This window comes from Papio anubis, chromosome 19, assembly GCF_008728515.1.
Source record: "Papio anubis isolate 15944 chromosome 19, Panubis1.0, whole genome shotgun sequence".
Classification (NCBI taxonomy): domain Eukaryota; kingdom Metazoa; phylum Chordata; class Mammalia; order Primates; family Cercopithecidae; genus Papio; species Papio anubis.
In genome coordinates, this window is record NC_044994.1 from 52,167,043 (window position 1) to 52,193,324 (window position 26,282).

Genomic DNA, 26,282 nt, shown 5'->3' on the forward strand with positions numbered 1-26,282 from the left:
AAACACAGCATGTTCTCACTCCTAAGTGGGAGTTGAACAATGAGAACGCATGGACACAGGGGAGGGGAACATCACACACCAGGGCCTGTTGGGGGGCAGGGGACTAGGAGAGGGACAGCATTAGGACAAATACCTAATGTAGATGACGGGTTGATGGGTGCAGCAAACCACCATGGCACGTATATACCTATGTAACAAACCTGCACGTCCTGCACATGTATCCCAGGACTTAAAAGTATAATAAAACAAAATGTGAAAAAAACAAGGTCAATAAGAACATATTTGAGCACAACCAAAATTAATATGTTATTAAGTGCTTATTTGACAGGATCCAGGAAAATTTAGCAAGCACAATCTCTTCTGCTATTACACAATATTTGCATTGCTAAGAAATCTTGTGTAACCAACAACTGTTATAAAATATAACTGCTCTCATAGGGAAAAGGGGTTTAGGATCTGAAGTTTCAGAGTTACAATAGAAGTTATTTTCTGCAGGAATTTAATAAATAACAATAACGTTTAGCTGTAAAACCTAAACAATTCCTGGGCAAATCCAGCATTTAACCATATCCAGGTTTTGCTCAAAAGGCTTTTCTTTTTCTGTTTCCACCAAGACTATCACTGGCACTTTCCTGTATACATCCTTATCTTTACGGCCCATGGCTTTTCATAAAGCACAACATTGAAACAGGATGGATAATTCAACACCCAAAGTTAAGATAAGTTGTAGCTCGGATAACAGTATTGAAAAAATAACCTAGTCAGCTGCCCAAACTGTCACTAGCAGCTTTTGTTCCTATGAGCAGTTCTAGTGCCCAATGACAGAAGCCTCACTGCCAATGGTGTTCTCTAGTAATATGTGTTATGCCCAATTTGTGGCACAAAAACGGATTCGGCCGGAATTTCTGCATTGTGTACCAACCGTGGTACTACATAGTTCTATGATCATCTATAACAGTGATTGGTATGGTCAACAGTTGGTTGCAGATTGAGCACTATATGGGGAAAACCAAGCAACAATAACTAAAACCTACAGCAACTTTACATCTGTCTCCCCCACACACAGGACGACTGAAATACTATGAAAGTTTCTGTTCCTCTGAGCAGCTTCCCTCTAAGTGGACAGCTCCCGTATTAAAAGACTTTTCTACAAAGCCAAGCAAAATAAGCTTCCTCCATCTCTCAACTCCATTCTTTTGATAATCCCCAGTGATTGTCAACATACAAGCATTACTGAGTTAAAGGAAAGCCCCCATAACATTCAGGAGATAAGGAAAACATGCATCAGAGAGCAGAGAAGGTTGGTCCAGAGTTAAGAAACAGTTATCAAATACAAAAATTAGGAAGACATTCTCAAAATACTGTCTGGGAGCCTAGCCCCTTTTACACTAGAAGATGCTGCTAGAGGACGTATATATCAGATGTAGGGATGGGATAGAAGGAATCTAACAGTAATGTCTGGAAGAAAAGAGGCAAGATCTCTAAGATGTTCAACAGAGGCAAACAAAAGTAAATGATGCAATGTTAAAATCAGCAGTATTTGGTTAGGATACATAAAGGAAGCTACAGTTAATAAAAGCCAAAAAGTAAACCCGCACCACCCACATAGGCCATCTCCAGAAGCAAGCAGTGGCATAAACAGTAACAACTATAATCCAGTACGGATAGCCCAGACATCATCCTATAAGCCCCATAAATTAGCCTTGACCAAACTATACTTAGGACAGCAGCGGTCTATACGTGAATGTCACTAGAGGAACAATTCCTACCAAGTTCGCCATGCCTATTATCTTCATCACGTTATATACTGTTCTTTTTGCAGCAATCCTTGGATAAAGCTTCTCTTTGGTCTTAATAAGGAACAGTCGTTATTCTCTTGGGCACTGTTGTTTTTGCCACATGGACTTATATAACTAACTTTCTCACTGGATGCTAGAAAGCTCAGAACCAAATGCCCACCTGTAGCAAGTCTATGGCTTTTATGATATAGGCTCTTAGCCTCAGTGCCAGCTCTATTTCATATGTCTCCTGCCTTGTTTATCTTTTTCCTTTTCTCTTTCAATTTATGCTGTCTTCTTACATATGCAACTGCCTTATATATGAAATAAACCTAAGTATAAATTTAAATCAAATAAACATGCCTCTATTTCAGAGGACAATCTTACCGTACAGTAATATGTATTCATTCTTTCACAAATATGTATTCTGCAACATCAGGAACCGTACTAGACACAGGGCATACAAAAATGAGACAGATCAGCCCCTGCTCTCACATCTAGTCAGGAATAGACATAAGAAATAAGGTACAAGTCATTTTAAGTACTACAACAAAGTAAGACAAAAACCTGAAATGGACAGCCACAGATAGGGATGGAGGGAAGTGTCAGTGGGGGAGTCTGGGAGACCTCTTACTGAGGATGTGACATCATAATTAAATTCAGAAGGATTAGGAACCAGAATTAGGATTTAAGTGGGGGGAAGACCTTTTATCCAGGTAGAGGGAATGGAACAGGTAATAGCTTGAGACAGGGAAGAGTCTTAAAGAAATGAAATGACTGAGCTCAACTGATGGAGGATAGTGTAGGACGAAGGTGGAGAGCAAGACAGCGGCTGGGCCTCACAGCCCAGGGTAAGGGGTATGGATTTTGTTTCCAGAGTGATGAGATGCCACAGAAGGATTTTAAGCCTGGGTGTTTTAAGGTTCAGGATCATACCTTCTGCTACATGAGAATAGATTGCAAGAAGTTAAGACAGGAAGCAAAGAACAGTTACAGTATTCTAGGCCAAAGATGACAGTCGCCTGGACCAGGATGACTGCATAGAGACAGATAGCCCAAAAAGCCCCAAATTGGATACATTTGATGAAAGATTTGATGCAAAGGAAATGTGAAATGGAATAATCTAAAATTGCTTCTGAATTTATATCTGGAGCAACTATCCAGGGATTCAGAGCACAAACTAGAGCCTCAGACTGCTGTGAATGGGGGGTGGTGGGGGGTAGAAATCACCATCTCTACTTGGGCCTGTCATCTTTGAAATTTCTTGAAGACATCCAAGTAAAGATCAAGGAAGCAACTGGATATGTGAACTGCTGAGGCTCAAAAGATACACTTCCCAAGATCCTTTCTCAGGAAAGAACTAGTCTATACAATCCACCAAAATAAAGGAATAAATCAGTAAAGGGGAAAAATGTGAGATCCAGGGAATCCAGAATTCAACACCAGAGAAAGATAAATTTTCCAGGATACTCAGGAGGCAGGAGGATCACCCGGGCCCAGGAGTTGAGTCTTTTTAAAAGATCATCTCTTAAAAAGAAAAAAAAAAAAAAAAAAATTCCCCAGCAGGACAGAGTGAAGGTGAGAAACCAACTGGATTAGTGCAGGCCTCAATGCTCTGGGCCAAATGTAAGGTTGAAATGACAGAACATCTAATGAGTTTGAATATATTGAGAGGAACTTCACACAAAAGGGAGTGAATGGGGTTGGCTTCTCATTATATATGTACAAAAAAATTAAATTAAACTATAGGACAGGTAAGATACAGTAAAAGAAAGGAAAAGCAATCCTAGTATACGCAACCGGGCTTAGAGTCAATGGCATTTCCACAGTCATTACATCAACACTGAAAACTGACCTATCCCAAACTACAACACAACCACACCGGGGGATGCAAAGATGGGACGCAAGCGTGTGCGATGGTTGTAAGCAGGTGCAGTGGTTATAAGCATGTGTGATGCTTACAAGCATGTGCAGTGCTCGATAGCTCAATTTTCTCCTACCATAGGAGGAGGGGGGAAGACCCAAAACTGAAAAAATTTGAAACCTAAGTTTTTTAGAGTGATAGAGGCAAAAACCAAAAGAGTAAGCCAAAAAGTTAGAAAGCAGTTGCTGTGGTGAGGACAGAAAGGACCGGGGGGTGTTGAGGGCACAATGTCTTCCCAGCTGTGGGACTGTTTGATTCTAACTGCTGTAATTTAAATAATATTTTAGACTAAACATTTAAGACATCAAAAATGTTGAGTAAATCATTGATTCGACTCTGAATAGGTAAAATGTTGAAAATGTCCACGAAGACTAGATATCAGAATATTAAGAACAGAGAGACCATGACTAGATACCTTTCCCTTCAGAATATTTGTTGCCTTTTATATTTAAAAAATTATATTTATATATATTTTGAGATGGAGTCTCACTCTGTTGCCCAGGCTGGAGTGCAGTGGCGCAATCTCCGCTCAATGCAACCTCTGCCTCCCGGGTTTGAGCGATTCTCCTGCCTCAGTCTCCTGAATAACAGGGATTATAGGGATTACAGGTGCACACTACCACACTCAGCTAATGTTTGTACTTTTAATAGAGACACGGTTTCACCATGTTGGTCAGGCTGATCTCAAACTCCTGACGTCAAGTGATCCACCTGCCTTCATCTTCCAAAGTGCTGAGATTACAGGCATGAGCCACCGCACCAGGCCCATATTTTTATATTAGAGAAGCTAACGTACTGAATATCGATTAATCCAATTTTGCTACAAAAAAATAGTCAAAGTAAAGGCCTGTTCATTTGGGTTTAAAAGGGCTCTAGACACAAAAGTAAAATACAAATATACATATAAAAATAAAATGTTAGCTTCCCTTTCGAAGCTAAATTTTCATCTGATAAGAATACACCATGTTCATACTACAGTATTCATATGAACTGCCTTTGAGGTGAAGTAATTTTATATTTAAGTGTTTTTGAATCCAAAGCAGTTAACAATCCTCAGGTGGCTGCCCCTTCCGGTGATCTGCTCTACCACAAACAGGGCCACAGTGCACCATTCTAATGGACGGGACAGAATTTCTATTCTAGAAACTTGCCCAGAATTCACACACCTGTTATGATGAAACAAACAGAGCAGAATTTTGGTATGAGCATGACTCTCCATTGGCCTATTTGAAAAATGTTCATAATTATAAGCTTTTCATAATTATAAGCTTTTTAATTGTAAGTTAATTATAAGTTTTAATTACAAATTAAAACTATCTGGGTTATTCAAGAGAAGCCTCATCCTTTTATGCAGGAAATTTGGCTGAGAGAAAAAAAAAAGGTATCTCACTTGAGTTTTGCATGAGATCAACAGGCTGCTGGTTTGAAGCTTGATTCCTTCTAACTTTCTCCTGCTTGCAAGTCAGTCTTTCTAATCTGCATTTTAACCTGCCCTCCTTTGGAAGGAATGTAGTTAAGGCTGGGGTTGTAACATGATGGATGAAAGGGAATCTCCACTGCAACTTTGGTTTTTTCAGTGTGCTTTACATGCACAGTGAAAGGAAAACATCTTGGGGCCCCCAAATCACTTAACTAAAGGTAAAAGTCAAACTGGAAACTGCTTAGGGCCAGCCTGCCTCCCATTCTATTCAAAATCACCCCTCTGCTCACTGAGAGAAGTGCATTTCTTTTGGAGAAATATATTCAGCTTTTCACCCTCAAAATAAACTTGCATCTTTTAATGATTATAATGCTGTGAGCCCCCAAAATCTGAGACAGGTCTCAGTTAATTTAGAGAGCGTATTTTGCCAAGGTTGAGGACACGTGCCCATGACACAGCCTCAGGAGGTCCTGACGACATGTACCCAAGGTGGTCAGAGCACAGTTTGGTTTTATACATTTTAGGGAGACATGAGACATCAACTGACACATGTAAGATGAACATTGATTCAGTCTAGAAAGGTGGGACAACTTGAAGGGGGAGGGAGCTTCCAGGTCATAGGTCGGTAAGAGATACGGTTACATTCTTTTGAGTTTATGGTTAGCCTCTCCAAAGGAGGCAATCATGGGCACAGTGGCTCATGACTGTAATCCCAGCACTTTGGGAGGCTGAGGCAGGTAAATCACCTGAGGTCAGGATGAGACCAGCCTGGAAAACATGGTGAAATCCCATCTCTACTAAAAATACAAAAATTAGCCAGGCATGGTGGCACATGCCTGTAATCCCAGTTACTTGGGAGGCTGAGGCAGGAGAATCACTTGAGCTCCAGAGGCTGAGATTGCAGTGAGCCGAGATTGTGCCACTGCACTCCAGCCTGGGTGACAGAGTGAGACCCTGCCTCAAAAAAGAAATGTAGCCTGTTGATCTCATGCAAAACTCAAGTGAGATATCTTTTTGTTGAGCTGAGACTGCCTAAATATGGAAAGGATGTTAATAAATTTAAAAACCTGGTAATAATCTGGGTTATTCAAGAGAAGCTTCATCCTTTTATGAAGGAAATTTGGCTGAGAGAAAAAAAAAAAGGAAAGCTATTTGGTATCTTTTTAAACATATACAGCTAAGTTGCATAGCTGTCTTGTGTCACCATTTCCCTGGGAATCTCTAAACAGAGCCAAATATGGAACCAGAACTCGAAGCAGCAGAACGATGAAAATGGCAGCAAGGCCACAACCAGTAAATTTGCACATGAAGTCTTTTCCAGGGCCCTTAGAGACACTGAGCAGAGGCTCTTTGGTCAGTAAAATAAATACATTCAGAAGGAGAAACGCGCTGAAAAATAAGTTTGTAATAGAAACATTAGTAAATATGAGAAACATACCAAGCCCAGTATGTTAAGATAAAAGATGTGTAAGAAATTTTATGAGAAAGCTCATCCAATGTCCCGTTTTCTTCCCACTTTATTAGCAGGAGTCTGCCCAGAGGCAACTTGATTTCTCCTTTTTAGGAAGGCAGCAGGTGCCATGGGACTACAGCTCTCCACGAAGTGAGGAAGCTGATACTTCACCCTGTGTTCTGCTATCCTATGGCACAGCACATCTTGAAAGTAAGCTGTGAAAAGCCAGCCAGCCAGTGGCCAGCCAGGGCCCTTAACACTTTGATGGGCTCCTGCACTTACCCAGCATGATCCTGCAGCAGAGAGCAGTGCACTTTAAAGCACAGACCTGGGGAGTAAAAAGACTTTTTCCTTTTTAATAATTGGGGTAAGAAACCATTAAAGCCATTCAAGAGATTAAATCCACAGTGCAAAGATGGCTATCATGTTTGTTAGGCTGATTAGAGATAAGTACTGCAGAGTCTCCCACAGTCCAGATGATCGCCCTTGTGTCAAGCAAATGCCCTGGGCTGTAAACTAAACCTGCTTCTGTTTGCTCTGCTCTTGGTGAAGGTGGGAGGGAGTGGTCCCTGTCAGACTGTCAGACCTGGAAGGAACTCTGGCAAAGCCACATCCCTCCTCTGAGGCTTGGAGAGAGCCAGAGGGTTTCTGGAGGACCCTGCAGTGGAAGGTAGGGAGAGGGCAGGTCATTAAAAACCATGTCTCCCAGACCAGGCACGGTGGCTCACGCCTGTAATCCCAGCACTTAGGGAGGCCAAGGTGGGCAGATCATGAGGTCAAGAAATCGAGACCATCCTGGCCAACATGGTGAAACCCTGTCTCTACTAAAAATACAAAAACTGGCTGAGAGTGGTGGCATGTGCCTGTAGTCTCAGCTACTCGGGAGGCTGAGGCAGGAGAATGGTGTGAACCTGGGAGGTGGAGGAGTTGCAGTGAGCCAAGATCTTGCCACTGGACTCCAGCCTGGAGACAGCAAGACTTCATCTTAAAAAAAAAAAGACCATGTCTCCCAAGTTCCAGAACCACGTGCTATCTAGTTACATTAGATCTTCTGATTTATTCTGATAAAACTTAAGATGTTAATTTCAAGTATATCAAGTTTAAAATCTGAATGTACTGAAACAAAGACTCCCCCCTTTAGTATCTGCTAATTTCCTTAGAGAACTCTCCAATGAATAGATGAATTATGATGCCTCCATACAATTAAATGCCATGCTGTGAAATACCATGCTGTGAAATGGCTTAGCACCCTATTTAACCATGAGCAAGTATTCCTTATCTATTGACTGGGAAAAAGCAATTGCAGAATAAACCCATTTCTATAAGTGGTAAGTCTAAGGATATCTTAGCATATGCATAGAAAGATTAGGAAAAATAAACTCCAACCTTTTGATCGTCTTTACCCTGAAGGGGTGAAATTGGATGACCCTCAGTTCTAACTCACACATTGCCATGATGTAAAACATGCAGAGTAAATATTGCCATGACTATAAACAAGATAAATAAACTCTTAAAAAGAAAACTTCCAAAACAAAGTTCTTCCTTCTTGTGCCCCCTTCCCTGTAGGAACTACAGAGTGGAGCTTTCCTTTGTAAAGAAATTGTCAAATAATCCTTCTGTCTTCCTTTTTCCAAACCTAAGAATCTCCATTCTCTTCAGTAGGTCAGCTGTGATGGTAGAAAAAGTGATATATATTTTCATATACTTTCCTAGAAGAACAAAAGTGCTTTCCCCTCATCATGAAGGCAGTTTCTTTTGGGATTCAAACCCCTGAATTTTAGAACCCTAAAAAGTGTGAGTGAAACTCTCACCTGTTCAAGGCATAAGGATTTAGATATGCTCCTAGTGCTCTGAGCTTCACAAGACAAAAGCAGACATCACCTCAAAGGCACACACAGAAGCATGTGTCAAACATGTTAGGAAAATCCAATAGTGGATCAATCTGTGCTAGCAAATGAACACAACTCCTAAGATCACACAAGTCATGCATTTTTAAAGGCTGAACAGTGTGAAGTTTTCCTTTTTTAAAAAGAAAGTTGGCCAGGCACGGTGACTCACACCTGTAATCCCAGCACTTTTGGAGGCTGAGGCAGGTGGATCACCTGAGGTCAGGAGTTTGAGACCAGCCTGGCCAATGTGGCGAAACCCCATTTCCACTAAAAATACAAAAAAGATTAGCCAGCAGTGGTGGCGCACACGTGTAATCCCAGCTACTCTGGAGGCTGAGGCAGGAGAATCACTTGAACCCAGGAGGCGGAGATTGCAGTGAACCAAGATTGCATCACTGTACACCAGCCTGGGTGACAGAGTGAGACTCCAACTCAAAAAAAGAAACAAAGGAAAGAAAGAAAGGAAAAAAAAAGGAAAGAAAGTCAAGGAAGGATTCACTGAAGAGGCAGGACCTGGAGATGCAGCCTGAGTAAACAAAGCCAGATGGCCAAAGGCTGCAAGCTGGGGTAGTCCACGCTGGAGCATCCCAGTCAGTACACAAGAATTCCCACCTCACTCCCCACATCAGTGACCACAAAGACATGGCCTTGGCTGTGCCAAGACCTCAAACCCCCTTCCCTAGGACAGCAGGGTAGCAGCTGGACCACCAGAACTCCCAGGGCCAGTTGTCTCCAGCCTAGAGCACCCTTTTTCATTGACCTTAATGTGGTCTCTGCTGATTATAATTTACCTATATTTTACGGCCTCAAATTATACTTCTGAAACACTGAGGGTTTCTGGGAATGGACTTGCAAAGCAGTAGGGGTGATGGAGATGCTGAGTAATGGTCAGGAGGTCCACTCAGATCCTCTCATGCCTTCTCATTAAATCTCCTTTCCTACACTTTGGGAGGCCAAGGCAAGCAGATCACCTGAGGCCAAGAGTTCAAGAGCAGCCTGGCCAACATGGCAAAACCCTGTCTCTACTAAAAATACAAAAATTAGCCTGGCATGGTGGCGAGTGCCTGTAATGCCAGCTACTCAGAAGGCTGAGGCACAAGAAACGCTTGAACCTGGGAGGCGGAGGTTGCAGTGAGCTGAGATTGTGCCACGGCACTCCAGCCTGGGTGACGGAGTGAGACTCTGTCTCAAAAATAAAACAAAATCTCCATTCCTATAATATCCTCAGTAATAGGCTGCCACACTCAAACTAGCAAGCTTTGAAATATATTAAACTCAGGTCACTTATATACCACTTTGTGTCTTGCCAGCCTCAAATTCAGAGATTCTTCATTAAGAGCCTCAGGGGTACCTCTATACTCTACACACAAAATGCAATTGCATTTCCTTTATTTCTTGCTTTATAATCATTTCCATTTCTATGATTTAGCCAGCATAATTGCTATTGTAACACTCAAAAAGACAATTACATGTACAAACTATGCATTATAGACAGACATATTTGGAGACTGCCTGGTTTAAGGCCATGTGGTAAATACGGAGCTTGAATTATAACTATCTGGTCAAACCACAGAAACCATTATTTTGTGATGCATACAGTTAACTCGAGCCCATAAAAAGCCTTGTGTTTTCTGGGGTGGAGGGTGAAGGGTTGAGAAATTCTTCCAATTATCAGGAGGACTGGAGAGTAAAGCGTACAGATAGGGTGAGGGGAGAATCTCCGACAGCATGTAGATGTCCAATCGTACCATGTAAAAAAATGTGTTTGATACTCACAAGGAAAGAAAAACACAGCTTGACGCTGAAAAGCTTTCATTTATAATATGCTGAGCCATGTTTATATCTTGGGAGAAGTTTCATGCAGTGCAGCAACAAAGCAAAATATTTTTTTTAATGCACCAAAGGTCACTGAGTAGCTCCAGACACCAAGCTGAGAGCCTACAATACAAAATAAAGAGTGATGGCATTTGCACCCTGAGATTTGGAATGGCTCAGCTTGAGAAACAAAGAACTCGTCCTATCCTTGATCCACTCTCCTGTTATCCCCTCCATCACTTCCCTGACACCCTCAAACCACCCTGCACAGAATGGAGAGGGTCTAACAGATGAAGGATTGGAGACACAGGCATGGTGACAGTCACCGAGGGACCACTGAGGGACCTGGACCTGCAGCAATTGCAAAGGACACAAGAGACCCCGGCTCAGTGGCCATGGAAGAAACAAAGACCATTTACCCAGCTTCTGACAAAGAGCCAGGCTGCTCACAACCTTATGCTTCCTCCTCAAGTTTAAGGCAGAAGTTTTCAACCTACTGGAATCACATGAGGAGCTTTAGAAATTCCTGGTGCCTGGCACCCACCTCCAGACTTTCTGGCATGACTCTGGTGTGAAAGGTGGCAAGCCAAGGTATGTGGAGCAGCCTGAATGCTGGGATTTTTAAAAAGCTCCTCGGATGATTTCTATGTACAGTCCAGGCTAAGAATCACTGCCTAGCACCTTGCCAGGAAGGAAACAACAGAACATTCTGTTGTTATGGTGATATAGTGACGATTAGGACCGTGCTTCTCAACATTTGATGTGCATAGCAAGCACCTAGTGACCTTGTCAGAATGCAAATTGTGATTGGGTAGGTCTGGGATGAGGCCTGGGCACCTGCATTTTTAACAGTGATGTCTTGCTGTGAACAGAATAGGTTCTAATCTCCCCCAATTTGGCACCATCCTGGAGAGAGGCTCTGCAGAAATGAAAGCATAGTAAAGCTTAATCCCTGTTATTTTAGATAAAGCTTAATCCCCGTTATTCTTCAATGATGTTGAACAGAATTTAATTTCATTGAATAAACTCAGGACATCGTGGACAGTGATATCCATCGAAAGCAAGGCATGTATGACAATGTGTCCCCCTTTATTAAATGGCATCAGTGTGTGCTGGGTTTTTGGAGTCGGGGGGAATGATTTTTGTGACTACTTTTGACAACTTGTCCAACTTTTGTTTTTAACTAGTGGAATGAATGTCACTGTTTCCAGCAGTCCTCCCTTCCTCTAAGTGCCTCTTTTAAATTTGCAGTTGGCAGAAAAGCAAGGTAACCACAATTGTCAGGCCTTCAAGAGCCCAGTAGTTGAGAAGAAAACAGGCTCCGGAGTCAGACTGCCTGGCTTTGAAGCCCAGCCCAGCCCTGCCATGTACCTGCATGTGACCTTGACACTATGTAAGAGCTTGCACAGTATAAAGACAAGCTGGAACAGCTTCTGACAGTGAGTCCTCACACACAGGGCAAACTGAGGCACTCATCAGACAGTATTTGATGCTTTTTTATATCCATCTTTGGTTCCTCAAAGCCTTTTGTAATATCTATTTCTTGTGATGTTTTCTTTATAATATCCATTTTGGATTCAAAGCTCCCTTGTATTGTCATCCCTTTCCTTCTCCCCTTCTTCCTTTTTCAGCTGTGTTCCAGATAGAAGTTGTTGCCAGTCGTAAGTATGGGGTTACAATACAGTTTCTCTCTCCCTATGTCCACCCAACCAGGCCAGTGTGATCTGCAGAAAACCAACAATACCAAAACCAATTTTACAGAATTTTTAAAACCCTTCAAATGTTCTCAGAGATAAAAGCCTGTTGATATTATATTCTAAGTTTTTCTCATCATTCAGATTTGGCCAGAACTACACTCCAGTGCATTTTTGTTTGGGGGCAACCTTGCCTCTAAAGGGCATCATCGCCTGCTCTCATACAACCTGCAGTTGGTTCAACAAGTCTGTGGTCTAGGTGGGTTCCCAGGAAGGCAACCTCCGCTCTACCATGCAATTTCACACCACAAAAAAAGTGAGCCATTTATTTGTGGGAAAATTCCAAAATGAAGCAGGGACACATTACCAAGAGCAATCCAAATGAAAGCAAAGAGGCCATAGTCACAGAAAAAGCCACAGCGTGATCTGTGCTGGCTTACAGATGCCCTCCAATCTTCGAGGAAATAGTGCTAAACAAAGGCAGAGGGTTACAAAACTTACATTTGTCTATCTATGAACCTTTCTAAGTTTAAGCCTACCGAAGTTAAAATGGGTATGTTAAAGGTGAGAAAATTTTCACAACTTCATCTCCGTAGGATCCTATTTTTGAACAGATCTGTGCCTGTGTTTTTTTCTCTACACCACATCATTCCTTTACCTTCCTAATACATCAAATGATGAATTCCAGTTTCCTAACTTTTCCCTTCCTTTGCCAAAATACCATTATCAGACTTTGTCTCTCTTGCCTCAGAATATTTCTTTTAGACTGTTCTCTCCTCCTCCACTACTGTTTTCCACAGTCATTGTTAAAGCCATCACTATTTAGGAGTCTCCATGAGCTTTGTGGAACAAAACAGCTGGTGTTAAAAGGAAGTTCAAAAATTCATAAGTTGGCCGGGCGCGGTGGCTCAAGCCTGTAATCCCAGCACTTTGGGAGGCCGAGACGGGCGGATCACGAGGTCAGGAGATCAAGACCATCCTGGCTAACACGGTGAAACCCCCTCTCTACTAAAAAAATACAAAAAACTAGCCGGGCAAGGTGGCGGGCGCCTGTAGTCCCAGCTACTCGGGAGGCTGAGGCAGGAGAATGGCGTAAACCTGGGAGGCGGAGCTTGCAGTGAGCAGAGATCCGGCCACTGCACTCCAGCCTGGGCGACACAGCGAGACTCCATCTCAAAAAAAACAAAACAAACAAACAAACAAAAAAACAATTCATAAGTTTAGGCTGGGCGTGGTGGCTCATGCCTGTAATGCCAGTACTTTGGGAGGCCAAGATGGGTGGATTACCTGAGGTCAGGAATTTGAGACCAGCCTGGCCAACATGGTGAAACCCTGTCTCTACTAAAAGTACAAAAAAATTACCCGGGCATGGTGGCACAAGCCTCTAGTCCCAGCTACTAGGCAGGCTGAGGCAGGAGAATCCCTTGAACTCCGGAGGTGGAGGTTGCAGTGAGCTGAGATTGCACCACTGCCCTCCAGCTTGGGCAACAGAGACTGTTTCAAAAAAAAAATTATTAAGTTTAATCACTGATATATTCTGCATAGTATACCTGTATAGTGGTATTATACATTTTTAGCCATACATGGAAAAATATAAAGTTATAACTAATTCAGAATACCCTTCAGTGAAAATGGCTTTTTTTCTAGATGTATATTCCTCCAAATATATGCTATCATTCGATCTTTGAATGTAAAAAGTTTTCTACTATACTAATTCAAAACTAACACTTCAGCTGGGTGCAGTGGCTCATGCCTATAATCCCAACACTTTAGGAGGCTGAGGAGTTCAAGACCAGCCTGGACAATGTAGCAAGAATCCATCTCTACACAAAACTAAATTAGCCAGGCATGGTGGTGCGCTCCTGTAGTCCCAGCTACTCAGGAGGCTGAAGCAGGAGGATAGCTTCAGCCTAGGAGACTGAGGCTGCAGTGAGATATGATCACACCACTGTACTGCAGCCTGGGCAACAGAGTGAGACCATGTCTCAAAAAACAAAAACAAAAAACAAACCATAACATGTTGAAATGTGTGGAGAGTTGACTTTCAGCCTACCAAGCGTGTGATAATTGATATGCAAATCAATGAGGAAAGGTAGCAAACCAAGGTGACACTCAAGGGTTATTCTACTGGCACAGGAAGGCTTGTCATGGAAAACTGTAGAAAGGCAGCAGGAAGTGAGTGCTCAATCAACTCCTTGCAATAAAGTCAGCTTCTTAGAAACTGGCAGATTATGCTCATTTCGAGCATCACTTAGGAATGATGACTTGAAAGAAGTTCCAGTTCAACAAAAACTGATTTCTGGAGATCAGAAAACCAAGTGACAACTAAAGATGCTTGGCCAAGAAATCCAAATGCTGTAATATAAATAAGGTGATACACAAGTAAGTGACCCAAAGATGAAGATGAGTGACTGTCTCAAAGTCACCTTGAGAATTCAGACATGTGGATAAGGTATTATGGATGGAAAGTCCCACTCCCGGTGTTTGTATTAAAGTGGATCTGCAGGAGTCAAGTTTTCTTCTGCAAGGGGCTAGGCAGTAAACATCTGGGACTTTGGGGGCCAAATTGGGATTCTGTGTGTTCTTTTGCAATGCTTTAAAACCAAAAACGACTCAAACTATTAGAGTACAAGAACAAGCCATGAGCCCTAGTTTGCCAATCCCTGCTTTATACCAAACTCCCAGGGTTAGACCCTGCCTGTTGAGAGCCCCCCTGTATCTCCCACCAGTTCTGTTTACATAGCCTCCTATGGGGCAACCCACGGAGTTGACATCTGCCCCTGTCATTCCCAGAGGACCAAGGATGAGATGCTTCACTGCAGATGAGGCAAACAGAATATCCCACAGGAGTGGCCAAGAAAGAAAGCTCGAGAATGGATGTGGTCCCAGTTTCTGAAGTCCTCAAGGGCATGGTAGCATGATCTAGTTCTACCACAACCGATAAGGTGACAACATATTCATCCAAGCTTTCACATCGGCTCTTAGCACACATGGATCATACCTTACAGCTAGAAAGATGTGACATTTTGCTTAATGAGGATTAAGTGTGGAGGCATCACCACCACCCCATTCTCTACAGGTGTTTCAAGCTGGAAACTAACTGTTCAAGAAGTGTCACATCCTTATATGATGACATATCTATAATGCATTATGTGGAGAGTCAAGCAATGTTGGAAGAGCATGCCTTCTTTAAAATTCTGCTTAGTACCCGTCGGAAAACATGAGGCTGGCCTAGGTCAGCTGGGCTTGGGGTTATTTGTCCCTAAGTCAGGCAACTCTGATGCTGCCAGCCACATCACAGGTCACACGACAAAATAACTCACCTCCTCTCTGTAATGCTTTCACATTCCAATAATTCTTGGAAGAAACTTGTGGTACATGCTAAGTTCTTGCTAGCGCCTCTGCAGAAAACCTTCTGTTACCACCGTCCCTGGGTTTTCCTGACTCTGCTTGAAGCTGTGGGATTTCTGTTGCTGAAAGGACACAGCTGGGCTACCGGAAATTAAGATCTTAACCCCCAAAGTGTGACATTAATCAAATGTATGTCCAAAACAAGTATCTTAAAAAGGTCCCAAAGGAAATCTTTGGGTCAAAATTCCTTTACTGAAAGATAAAGGGAACTAAAATTCCATGAGGACAGAGGATTTTTGCTGTTGCTGGGGGTTTGTCCAATTTTAAGATATACTCTAAGTGTCTAGAATGGTGCCTGGCAGATTGTAAGCACCCAACAAGTATTCGTTGACTAAGTAAATGAAGATTGTTCGTAAGATTAAAATTAGTCAATAGCTTCGCAGAAAAAAAGGACCTCACTTGGCAGAAGAGGAACTGCAGATGTTATAGCTGTTTACTTTTTCATCCCGCAAATAAAAGCAATAATCTAAAACAGAATGTGATCTTTGTTCTTTAGATACTCAACAATGCCCCAAATGCCAGCAGACCCTCTAAGCTCACAAAAGCAGCTCCGGTCCTGCTGAGCAGGAGAACAGCAGGGTTTGGAAAGCTGCTGAGTGAAATGCAAGCCTTCTCCTGAGAAGACAGAATATCTAGAATCAAGAAAGAGGCGTTTGGCTTTTCCGGGTGCACCCACCCCAGCTTCACTTACAAAGGATGAAGTTAACCATAGGAAGTCAGGCAGCAACTAGAGTAGCAACTGGATCTGATCTCAAAGGACACATCAGTGAAAGAGCAGCCTTTTGTGGTTACTGAGTTAAAATTGTTTCCAATTACTCTGTATTGTTTCTCTGAGAGTGAGTGAGAACCGATACACAATCTTCCCTCCCTCCTTCCCTCTAACACCTGTTCTTGTGGGAAGGCAGGGGAACCCCCTTTAAAACCTTGATCCTCTACTCCAAAGCCAGTGTCTGTGACACAATTAACACATGGGCAGGAACCCACACGTCCTCAATCAGGTGTTATTTAAGATAGCAAGTTCAAGGAGTTAGCGATAGCTGCCGGAATCTAGCACCTGCTACACATTTAGCAATTAAAGTTAAGCAGGTCTAACTGGGAACCAATGAAAACAATGGCAGCATCTCAGAGGTACAGTTAATCTCTGGTTTTTAGAACAGACTTCCTAGCTCAGATTTTAAATAAAGCACATTTGGAAAGGAAGAGAAGTTTTTTGAAGGCCTAACAGATTTCAGTTCAACCTTATTGTTTACTTTTAACATAGTCATTCTGTCATTCAACAAATACGTATAGAACAGCCTCTCTGTCCAGACACAGAGCTAGCCTCTGAGGATATAGTCATGAATGAGAACAGATGGCCCAGAGGGTTGACAGCCCATGCTAGAGATGGCCTAACACAGGAGAGGAGAAGGCCGCCTTCGGCATGCAAGGTGTGTGATTCAGGTCATTCTGCACAAAACCACCTCCACCTAGCCCCTGTTCTCTTCCTCACAAGTTTGTTTGTTTTGTTTGTTTTGAGACAGAGTCTCGCTCTGTTGCCCAGGCTGAAGTGCAGTGGTGTGATCTTGGCTCACCACAACCTCCACCTCCCAGGTTCAAGTGATTCTCCTACCTCAGCCTCCTGAGTAGCTGAGACTACAGGCACGTGCCACCATGCCCGGCTAATTTTTATATTTTTAGTAGAGACGGGGTTTCACCATGTTGTCAGGCTGGTCTCAAACTCCTGACCTCCTGATCCGCCCGCCTTGGCCTCCCAAAGTGCTGGGATTACAGGCGTGAGCCACCGCGCCTGGCTAGACTTCTTCACAATTTTCATATCATTTCCTCCCTGAACTACATGCCCTGAATGAGCCAACTCTTCACAGAGCTGCCCTCAGTACCTGGCCTTAGCTATGCCAGCCAGAGGACAGGGAAGCAAGCAGAGGAGAGAGAAATCAGAATGGGCCTGGGGCTGATGATCCGATTTCTAGTCGTCTTTCTGCCAGTAAGACCCTTCAAAATCCTGGACAAGGGATGAAAGTGGTGTAACTTCAAGTTCTAGTTCAGGCTGTGCCTTCCACTGGCTCTTATAGCCATGAGTAGAGTAGCTTGGCTAGTCAGGGAGGTAGCAGGAAACAACAATACTCTAATTTTCCCAGGGCACTAGGTTTCTGGGCTCTCCTACATTTCAAAATAGCATCTGGAAACGAGTGAAGTTTCTGGCTGTGGTCTCAAATTGCTCTTTCAAAAAGATAAAGTTCATAAGACTCACAAAATTCAACAAACATTCATTGAGTATCTAAAACATTCAACATGCAGACTTGGCAAGATGTAGTGATGACGATGGGAGGTATTACTAACATAGCACTTCCTATGTGTCTTGAATTTTTCAAAGCACTTTATATACATTAAGCACAATCCTCACAGCAGCCCTATAATTTAAGTACCAATTGGATGCTCATTTTACAGAGGAGAAAATTAAAAGCACAGAGATTAAAACTGTTCAAGGTCACAAAACCACCAAGTAGTAGAGCTGGGATTCAAACTGCAGCAAAGAGTTTATATTATTTTATGTGTTTTGACATTATCGAACCCCCCCCCCCCCATGGGAACTTGGTGACTTGCCAGAGAAGTACACTATACACTGTTTCCTCAAATGTGTCCTTACCTAGAGCCCAGTGCTATCAATCTGGTAGTACTATTCTAATTAAAAGGACCTTGCTCTTCATTACACATTTGCAGAAATATCACATTAATTTTCACATTCTCACAAGACTTGGCAACATAGTTGCATTACCTCAAAGAAAGGTCATTGTTTTACATCCCCCATGTCACTATTTCCCATGAGAACGTGGGAAATTAGGCAAGAACACCGTGTAATGAGACAGCACTAGCTGGACAGATGAATACCAGCAGGGCAGAGGGGCACCCGGGGCATCCATACCACTCAGCCTCCACATGGAGCTCCATGAACCGAAAGTCAAAAATCACAGCTAGTTTTTAAAAAGTATTTAACACACAGTTAAAGAACCATTTCGTCAAGCCAACACACACACACACACACACACACACACACACACACACACACACGAAGCCATGCCTATCTCATCTCGTTTTCTGTGAAGGTGATGGCAGTCTGTTGGAGTGAGCATCCCTCAAAGGTCTACAATGTGGCCAAGGACTTTGATTGTACATTGTTCTTTTTTTAAATAACCGTTCCAAATATCGTGAGATGCACTGTTACACGAAGTCCCTTGCCTTCCTAAAAGCCATCCTACTTCTAAGAAGAAGGGCTCAGTCCTCTCCGGAGTCCACACAGGGGAGGTGATAGCATTGCTTTCATGTAAATCATGTAATGCAAAAATTTTTAAATCTTCATCTTAAAAGTATTTTATTTTGACCAGCCTTCATGGCCCCCCTTTTTTGTCCCCCAACTTGAGACGTATGAAGGCTTTTGGTCTCCCTGAGAGTGGGTGGAGGCAGCCAGGGCTTAACTGTACACTGACTTGAGACCAGTTGAATGAAAGTATACACTTTTAAAAAGGGGGGGGAACCATTTTGAAGAACATGGTTAAATCTTCTTTTGCCCAAAAGCCATTTCTAGCTGCTTGTCTCTCTTCCCCATCACTAGTACAGCATATGAACTACATGACTTTGAACTCAATCATACACTATTGCTTATTGGTCACAGTTTCAAAGACCTTGATATAAAATCAAGTCTGCAAACTGAGGCCAGAGATTGTATTTTGTCATTTTATATTCAAATGTTTCCTAGGACTATTCTGAGCTTGAAATCAATGCACGATAGATTATTAATTAAGAAGTCAAGGGTTGATTAGGATGTTTATTCCACAGCCTCAATGAAAACTGGGTTTCATTAGTGTTTCCTACACACACGCATATTTCTTGTTTAAGGAAAGCTCTTTTTTTTTTTTTTTTTTGAGACAGAGTCTCACTGTCACCAGGCTGGAGTGCAGTGGTGAGATCTCGGTGCCCTGCAACCTCCACCTCCTGGATTCAAACGATTCTCCTGCCTCAGCCTCCGAAGTAGCTGGGACTACAGACACGCACCACCACACCCAGCTAATTTCTGTATTTTTAGTAGAGACGGGGTTTCATCATGTTAACCAGAATGGTCTCGATCTCTTGACCTCATGATCCACCCACCTTGGCCTCCCAAAGTGCTGGGATTACAGGCGTGAGCCACCGCACCCAGACAGGAACCTTTTTATTGATATCACCCAATAAAGGAAAGGTAAAATCTTTTGTTCAAGCTACATGGTTTGGGAAAGGGGGGAAAAGAACTTGTGGGCAAAACTTTGATACCCACAAGACGGGTAATGCTGTAATACCTTTATATGCTTAGTTTGGCTATCAGTTCACTTCAGCTACATCACCCAACTCTGATATCTTAACTACGGGTAAGAATATTCCCTGTGTCACATTATAATGCTGAGCAAATACATAAACTCACTAAGCTGTCACTGGCATTCATTTGAGAAGTGCTTAATAAACATTGGGTACTTGGCACAATACACAATGGGGATAGACAGTCCATGGAGACAGTGACCCTGTGACTAAGATAAAATCCTACAAGGAAAGAGTTATGTATGTATGCACGAATTTTGTGTATGATATAAGCTCAATTGTCTAAGACAGACTGCAAGGGCAATGGTAATTCAGAAAGCCTGAATGTGATCCTGGTGGATGACAGTGTTTTCTGTGAAACTCTGTCTTTGAAATTTACAGCCATCTGGGTTTACAGTCTTCTTACTTACATCCCAGAATCTGGAACATCCCATAGGCACCTCTGGGATGATGAAAGGGCTCATGCATTGAAGTCAGACAACCCTGAGTTTGAATCCTGGCTCTCACATATAGTTTTGTGACCTTGGGCACATCATTAATATTTAATCCCTCTGAGGTTTGCTTCACTTCTTTGTAAAGCTCAGATAATACAGATGCTACAAAGTTGGCTGTACGTGAGATGGCTGTATGTGAAGTGCATAAAATAGTGAAATACACTGTCGAATCCTCAAGTTGTCACTCCCATTTAATATCTAATAAAAAATGCTAGAAGTGGAAAGGTGTTGCTTACATGAAGCTAAGTAAAACATAAGTAGGGTAAGGAGGTAGTTTCAGGACAAAGGATATTCAGATTCCATTTTTTCTTCTCCAAATCATTTAGTTTACCATAACTTTTGGGTATAATGGCAGATCAGATTTATCCCTCACTCTATCATACTTATTTTAGTATTAAACCTATCTCTCATATCAATGATTTAAGAGATGAGGTCTTGGCTGGGAGTGGTGACTCATGCCTGTAATCCCAGCATTTTGGGAGGCCAAGGCAGGCAGGTCACTTGGGGTCAGGAGTTTGAGACCAGCCTGGCAAAATGTGGTAAAACCTCATCACTACTAAAAATACAAAAATTAGCCAGACATGGTGGCAGATGCCTATAATCTCAGCTACTCGGGAGGCTAAGCCAGGAGAATCACTCAAACCCAGGAGGCAGAGGTTGCAGTGAGCCGAGATCACATGCCATCACACTCCAGCCTGGGCAATAAGAGCGAGACTTCATCTCAAAAAGTCTCACTCTGCTATACAGGCTGGAGTGAGAATGCAGTGGCATGACACGTTAGTAACTTTTTTTTTTTTTTTTTTTTTTTTTAAGGAATCTTGCTCTGTCACCAGGCTGGAGTCCAGTGGCGTGATCTCAGCTCACTGCAACCTCTGCCTCCTGGGTTCAAGTGATTCTCCTGCTTCAGCCTCCCGAGCAGCTGGGACTACAGGTGTGCGCCACCACCCCCAGCTAATTTTTGTATTTTTAGTAGTGATGGGGTTTCACCATGTTGGCCAGGATGGTCTCCATCTCTTGACCTTGAGATCCGCCAGCCTCGGCCTCCCAAAGTGCTGGGATTACAGGCATGAGCCACCACACCTGGCCTAGTAACTTTTTAAAAGTCATTTTTAAACACACTTCAAGTTCAGAATTGGCTTCCAGAGTTCCTTCACTTGTGCTGAAAACCATTCACCAAAAGCCACCTGGTAAAGAGAATGCTATAAAGTCAAAGAACATTCCATCAGTAATGCTGCATTACTTACAGCTCAATTCAAAGTAACTTTTAAAGGCTGGCTTCCTGGAAGGCTGGTCCTTTATCTCACTTTAGTTTAACAAGGTAGGAGAGCTAACTGGTCACCTGCAAAGGCCTCCATGCTCCTTTAAGGATCTGTCTAAATGGGTCTGCATGTATCCTGGGGATGAGGACACTGGTTTCTTACAACAGTGCTTCAAGATTGTATGCATCTCTCATTAAGACAGATTCTGATTCAAGAGATCTGGGGGCAGAGGCCTGGGATTCTAACAAGCTCCCAGATCATGCTGTGCAGCTGGTTTCCAGATGATACTTGACGTAGCAAGGGTCTACAGGGTTAGGACAATCAAGTCACAAACTAAGGAAAACAGTATCCTCTATTCTTGGGGTTCAAGATGAGTAGATTATAGAAACAGGATAAGACCATTCTCTGGAATAGAGAACGCTTGACTTCCATAGAGAAAATAGATCTAAAAACAAAATCTAAGATCTTTTCATATACACAAAGATCAACACCACTTTCAAGCTGAAAGCATCCTTTCCCATTCCTTTAAACAAAGTTCTTTCTTCTTCTCCTTGATATAAAACATCATTTTTGCTAGATCTCATAGCAGTTTGAGTAGCTGTTAGTGAAAACACACGCCAAGGTGCTGCTAGTGTCTCCTGTTGAAAGAGTATAAAAGAAATACCACACTGCTTTAAAAAGTCTGGAAAAGACGACAGTCATGGCATTAACAAACAGAATAATTGGGCACCAAATGGTTTCTGAAAATCTAACATGCATTCTGTAACTGTCACTGATTTATGTCAAGTCTGACCTTCAGGGACTAAACGAATGAGCAAACCATCTCAGTGTCATTTCCCATGTTAAATTCGAGGCTTTATACCGTGCTGATAGGAAAACAATGTGTCCTAAGAAACGCTGTGGTCGTGTGGATGAAAGACAGGGCTGGAACCAGGCAAGCAATCCTGCTGCCAGCACCACCAGGTCACTTCAGGAGCTCAGTGACCTTGCTCACCCAGTTAGCCTCTTGAAGACTTAACCTGCCAATTGAACATACTCCTTTCTCCTCTACTACCTCTCTTTTTGTTCAGCGTTCACCCCGGGCACATGCCAAGAGTCACTCCTAAGCGCAAGGAGTGACTGTTGATTTGCCTGATTGTTGTCCCTCCACTGCCAACAACAGATTTAAGAGCAGAAGTACGCGATGTAACTGATGGTGCTTTTGCACCCATAAACTGACAGCCCTGGAATCACTTATGTCTGAACCTTTGGGTATAGGAAATGCTCTCAGCTGCAGGAAACGCTATGATTGATTCATAGGCAACAACCTTATGAGGAATAAAACATTGTTTTCTTTCAAGTTCGTTTCTAGGGACTGCTGCGTTACCGTGTACTACTCAGTATTTATCCCGGCAACCCGAACAGAGTATATGAGTCTCAGAGACAGTCAGGTGTGGGCATATGATCACAGTACCTTGTACAGCGCCTCTAAAAAGCAGATATCCAATAAACGTTTATGGGTGCATGCTCCTCTATCCAGTGAGAGCACTGGAACAGAAGCCAAGAATTCAACGGTGAAAAACCAAAATCAACCCTCATCTCCAAAAGGCTGCAAGCAGAACAGTGGTTCTCTCCTTTGGGAGATAAGAACCACCTGGGGATCATTTTATAACTACCGATTCCCTAGCCCCATCCACGCTTAGTTTTAACAAGCACCCGAGGTCACTCATTTAACAAATACCCAGGTGGATCTGTGGCCCACATTCTTAGAAATACTTTTTTCCTCTGCCCCAACAATCTTTTTGTTTTCACTCAACACAACCACTCACAATCCTCCTCCTACATTTTTGTCCAGAGGCCATGACAGTCACACGCTGCCCCAACAGAAGGTCAGAAGACAGCCAAGTGCCAAGAATTGCCTTGTTGACTTTGTGTTTTCAAAACAAAACACGAATACAAAAGCCACCATCCGTGTTTGCTATGCCCCACTGTTTACACCCAAAATCCAATCCAATCTCCTTCACAGACTTGTAGCCGCCTCTTCTCCAACTTTCGCCACGCAAGTATTTCAGGGAGCGGCAAACATCCTCAGGATCTCAGGGCACACACCCTAGATGCAAACTCAGTTGCCTAGTGTTGCTCTGACTCCTATCCAACCAACACTCAAAGATTCGCACCGCGCGTGACGCACCCAGCACGTTCCAGTGTAAACGCTGCTCGGGTCCCAAGCGCATCTCCAAACCCCTCCTTTACGGCGCCACCTCCCCAGTCAGCCCCGTTGCGCAGTGGCGAACAGTCCGTAGAGCCCCCAGGCTTACCTGTAGCATGTGGTGAGCTCGCCCGTAGACTTCAGACACGGGTATTTAGTCGTCGCGATTTTACTCTCTGAGCAGATTTCTCTACGAAAAAGTGCAGAGGAAACGTTTGATTCTCAGCGAGAGAGCGGAGGCGGGCAGTGCGCGCTGGGGAGTCCCTGGCGCGTGGGGGATCGCCGGGCTCCGCGTCCCGGCGCGCTGGGCAGGGGCTGGTCCCCAAACGCGTACGCGGAGCAGACTCCGGGCACAGGGACGAGCCAGGCGAGGGTCACGACGGAGCGAACCAGCTCCAGGAGAAAGGAAGCGGGGTTCACGAGCTGTGCCCGCCGGTGTGATACCTGGGGGGAGGCAGGAACGCTAGACGGAGGGCATCCCAAACGCGACCCACGGATGGCAGGGCGCATAGGCTGATACCCGGGAGCTAAGGGAAGTGTAGCCCAGGACAGCTGAGCACTCTCCTTACGGCCAGAGGAGTGAGGGCGTGCGGATCGCTGCGGGAGTGGGCGCCCTGGCGAGCCGGACGCGCATCCAGCAGGAGCTCGCCCTCCGCTGGGGCTTGCAGCGCTTACCTGTCGCCGTCCTCCGGCTCCTCTCTGTAGGTCCACGTGTGTCCCAGCGCCAGGAGCAGCAGTAGCGGACCCAGGCTCCTGCCCAGCTGGCCCCTGGCAGCTCCTCCCCGGCTCGGAGGCGGCGGCACCATCAGGGAAGCTCCCGGCTTCTTCCCAGAGCCGAGCTCTGTCCCGGCCCCGCGTCCTGCTCCTCCGCGGCCGCCGCCTTCCCTCTTCCCGGCAGGGGGCGCCGGAGAGCAGGGGCGTTTGCACCACCTGCACGGGGAGCAGAGGTCCGGAATATTATGTGGCTGGGGAGAAAATAAGGCTAGGAGTTGGGGTACCAGCAGAGAGGCAGGTAAAGGGGGTACCTGCAGTGTCCGGCCGGCACGAGGGCCCTGGGGTCCAAGTTGTCTTGTCGGGACGTTCACGCCGGATTGACAGACTTGCCTGGGGCTGCCTCCTCGACTCTTCCCTCTCCCTCCTCTGGGAAAACCGCGCAGGGTGGGGAAAGCGGGCGGTTGTTTGCATTTTGCACCAGGGTCGAACGACCGGGAGGAGGAGGAGCTGATTCTCCACCGGGGAGAAGAGGGAGGGGGAGGAGAGGGGTTAATAAGCTTCCTTCCTGTTGTCCATGGGTGTCTAAAGCCCACGGTCAGGCCAGTGTTCGCCTTTCCTCCTTGAGGACCTACCCTGCGCTTTTCAACTATCTTAGTCTTCTTTTCTCAGATTATGTGAGGAAGGGGGAGTTGAAAGGCAAACGGGCCTCTCAAATTGTTCAAACCTGAAATAGCGGTATTTATATGGTATAATCACTCTTCCTTGAAACCTTTAGAAGAAATTTCTCTGGTTGTTTCATTGGTCAATAAACTATGCTCTGTCTTCTTCATAACTCGAGTTCGGAACAAGTAAGGAGGTCTTCCTGGGAGCCTCACATCTCCTTCCCCTCAGCGGCGTTAATATTGTTTCCATGCCGAGCACATCACAGCTGGAAACGCCCCCCTCCCCCATCAAATGAGACGCGTGGGGGCAAATTAATTACAGGTGCTGCTACCTGCTAGTCTATGCAGCCGCGTTTATAGGTAACAAGAAAACGGAGGAGGGGGGCCCTAAACTGGCTTCCTTGACGGTGACCCTAGTTGTAATTCGCGTGTCAGCAACTTAACACTTTGTTGCTCTTTAGGAGTTTTCTCAGCCCTTTCAAGAGAAACTGGGGACGTGGATGTGGCCCAGAAATAAGTTGGAAAAGGAAAAGTTCTAATGCCTAAGCTCTAAAATATGCATGGTTCTGCATCTCACAGCACTACGAGGTGAGGTGAAAAGGTGGCTTGTTGACAAGTGACCGGTGTGTAAGTTGGTTAGGTAAGCACGTGTTTTGATAAACAGAATATCCTGGTCAACTGAGAATTACCACACATACCACATACACATTTATTTATTTTTATTTTTATTTTGAGACGGAGTCTCGCTCTGCCACCCAGGCTGGAGTGCAGTGTCTCAATCTTGGCTCACTGCAACCTCTGCCTCAGCCTCCCAAGTAGCAGGGATTACAGACGCATGCTACCACAGCCAGCTCATTTTTGTATTTTCAGTAGAGACAGGGTTTCACCATGTTGGCCAGGGTGGTCTTAAACTCCTGGCCTCAAGTGATCTGCCCAACTCAGCCTCCCAAAGTGCTGGGATTACAGGCATGAGCCATAGCAGCCAGCCCACATTGATATTTTTGATAGCAATGACATTCTCATTCTTCTGTAGAATGCTATGTCTTTTCCTAAGATTTTTCATATTCAAGATTTTATTTGGTTCCCAAAATATCCCTTCAGTCTGAGCATCTGATTTCTTAGTTCGGTGAGATGCGTTTTTGTTGGTTTATTTTACAAAATTTACATATTCGGAAGACCACCCACTTGATTTTAAAATATGACACTGCTACTTAACACAAATAAGTTAATTTTTATT

The 26,282-nt window shown here is 44.0% G+C and overlaps 1 protein-coding gene and 1 long non-coding RNA gene across 3 annotated transcripts in view; both read right to left on the reverse strand.

Moving 5' to 3' along the window:
* Window positions 1–25,740, reverse strand: part of CCBE1 (collagen and calcium binding EGF domains 1) — a 286,745-nt gene extending 261,005 nt beyond the window's left edge. Inside the window, exons 1-3 of one of the 2 annotated variants that reach the window (XM_021930180.2) lie at window positions 24,695–25,740; window positions 24,345–24,599; window positions 23,779–23,859 (exon numbers count right to left, since the gene is read on the reverse strand). In XM_021930180.2, the coding sequence (XP_021785872.1) occupies window positions 23,779–23,859; window positions 24,345–24,475 (212 nt within the window). In that variant the 5' untranslated portion in view covers window positions 24,476–24,599; window positions 24,695–25,740. The remainder of the gene's footprint in view (window positions 1–23,778; window positions 23,860–24,344; window positions 24,600–24,694) is intronic. The other variant, XM_021930181.2, reaches the window with a different exon arrangement.
* Window positions 10,260–11,917, reverse strand: LOC103879773. The gene is made up of 2 exons (XR_002518722.2): window positions 10,699–11,917; window positions 10,260–10,402 (listed from the first exon to the last, which is right to left on the reverse strand). It is a non-coding gene; the product is annotated as an uncharacterized LOC103879773 (long non-coding RNA).
* Window positions 25,741–26,282: the final 542 nt, after the last annotated feature.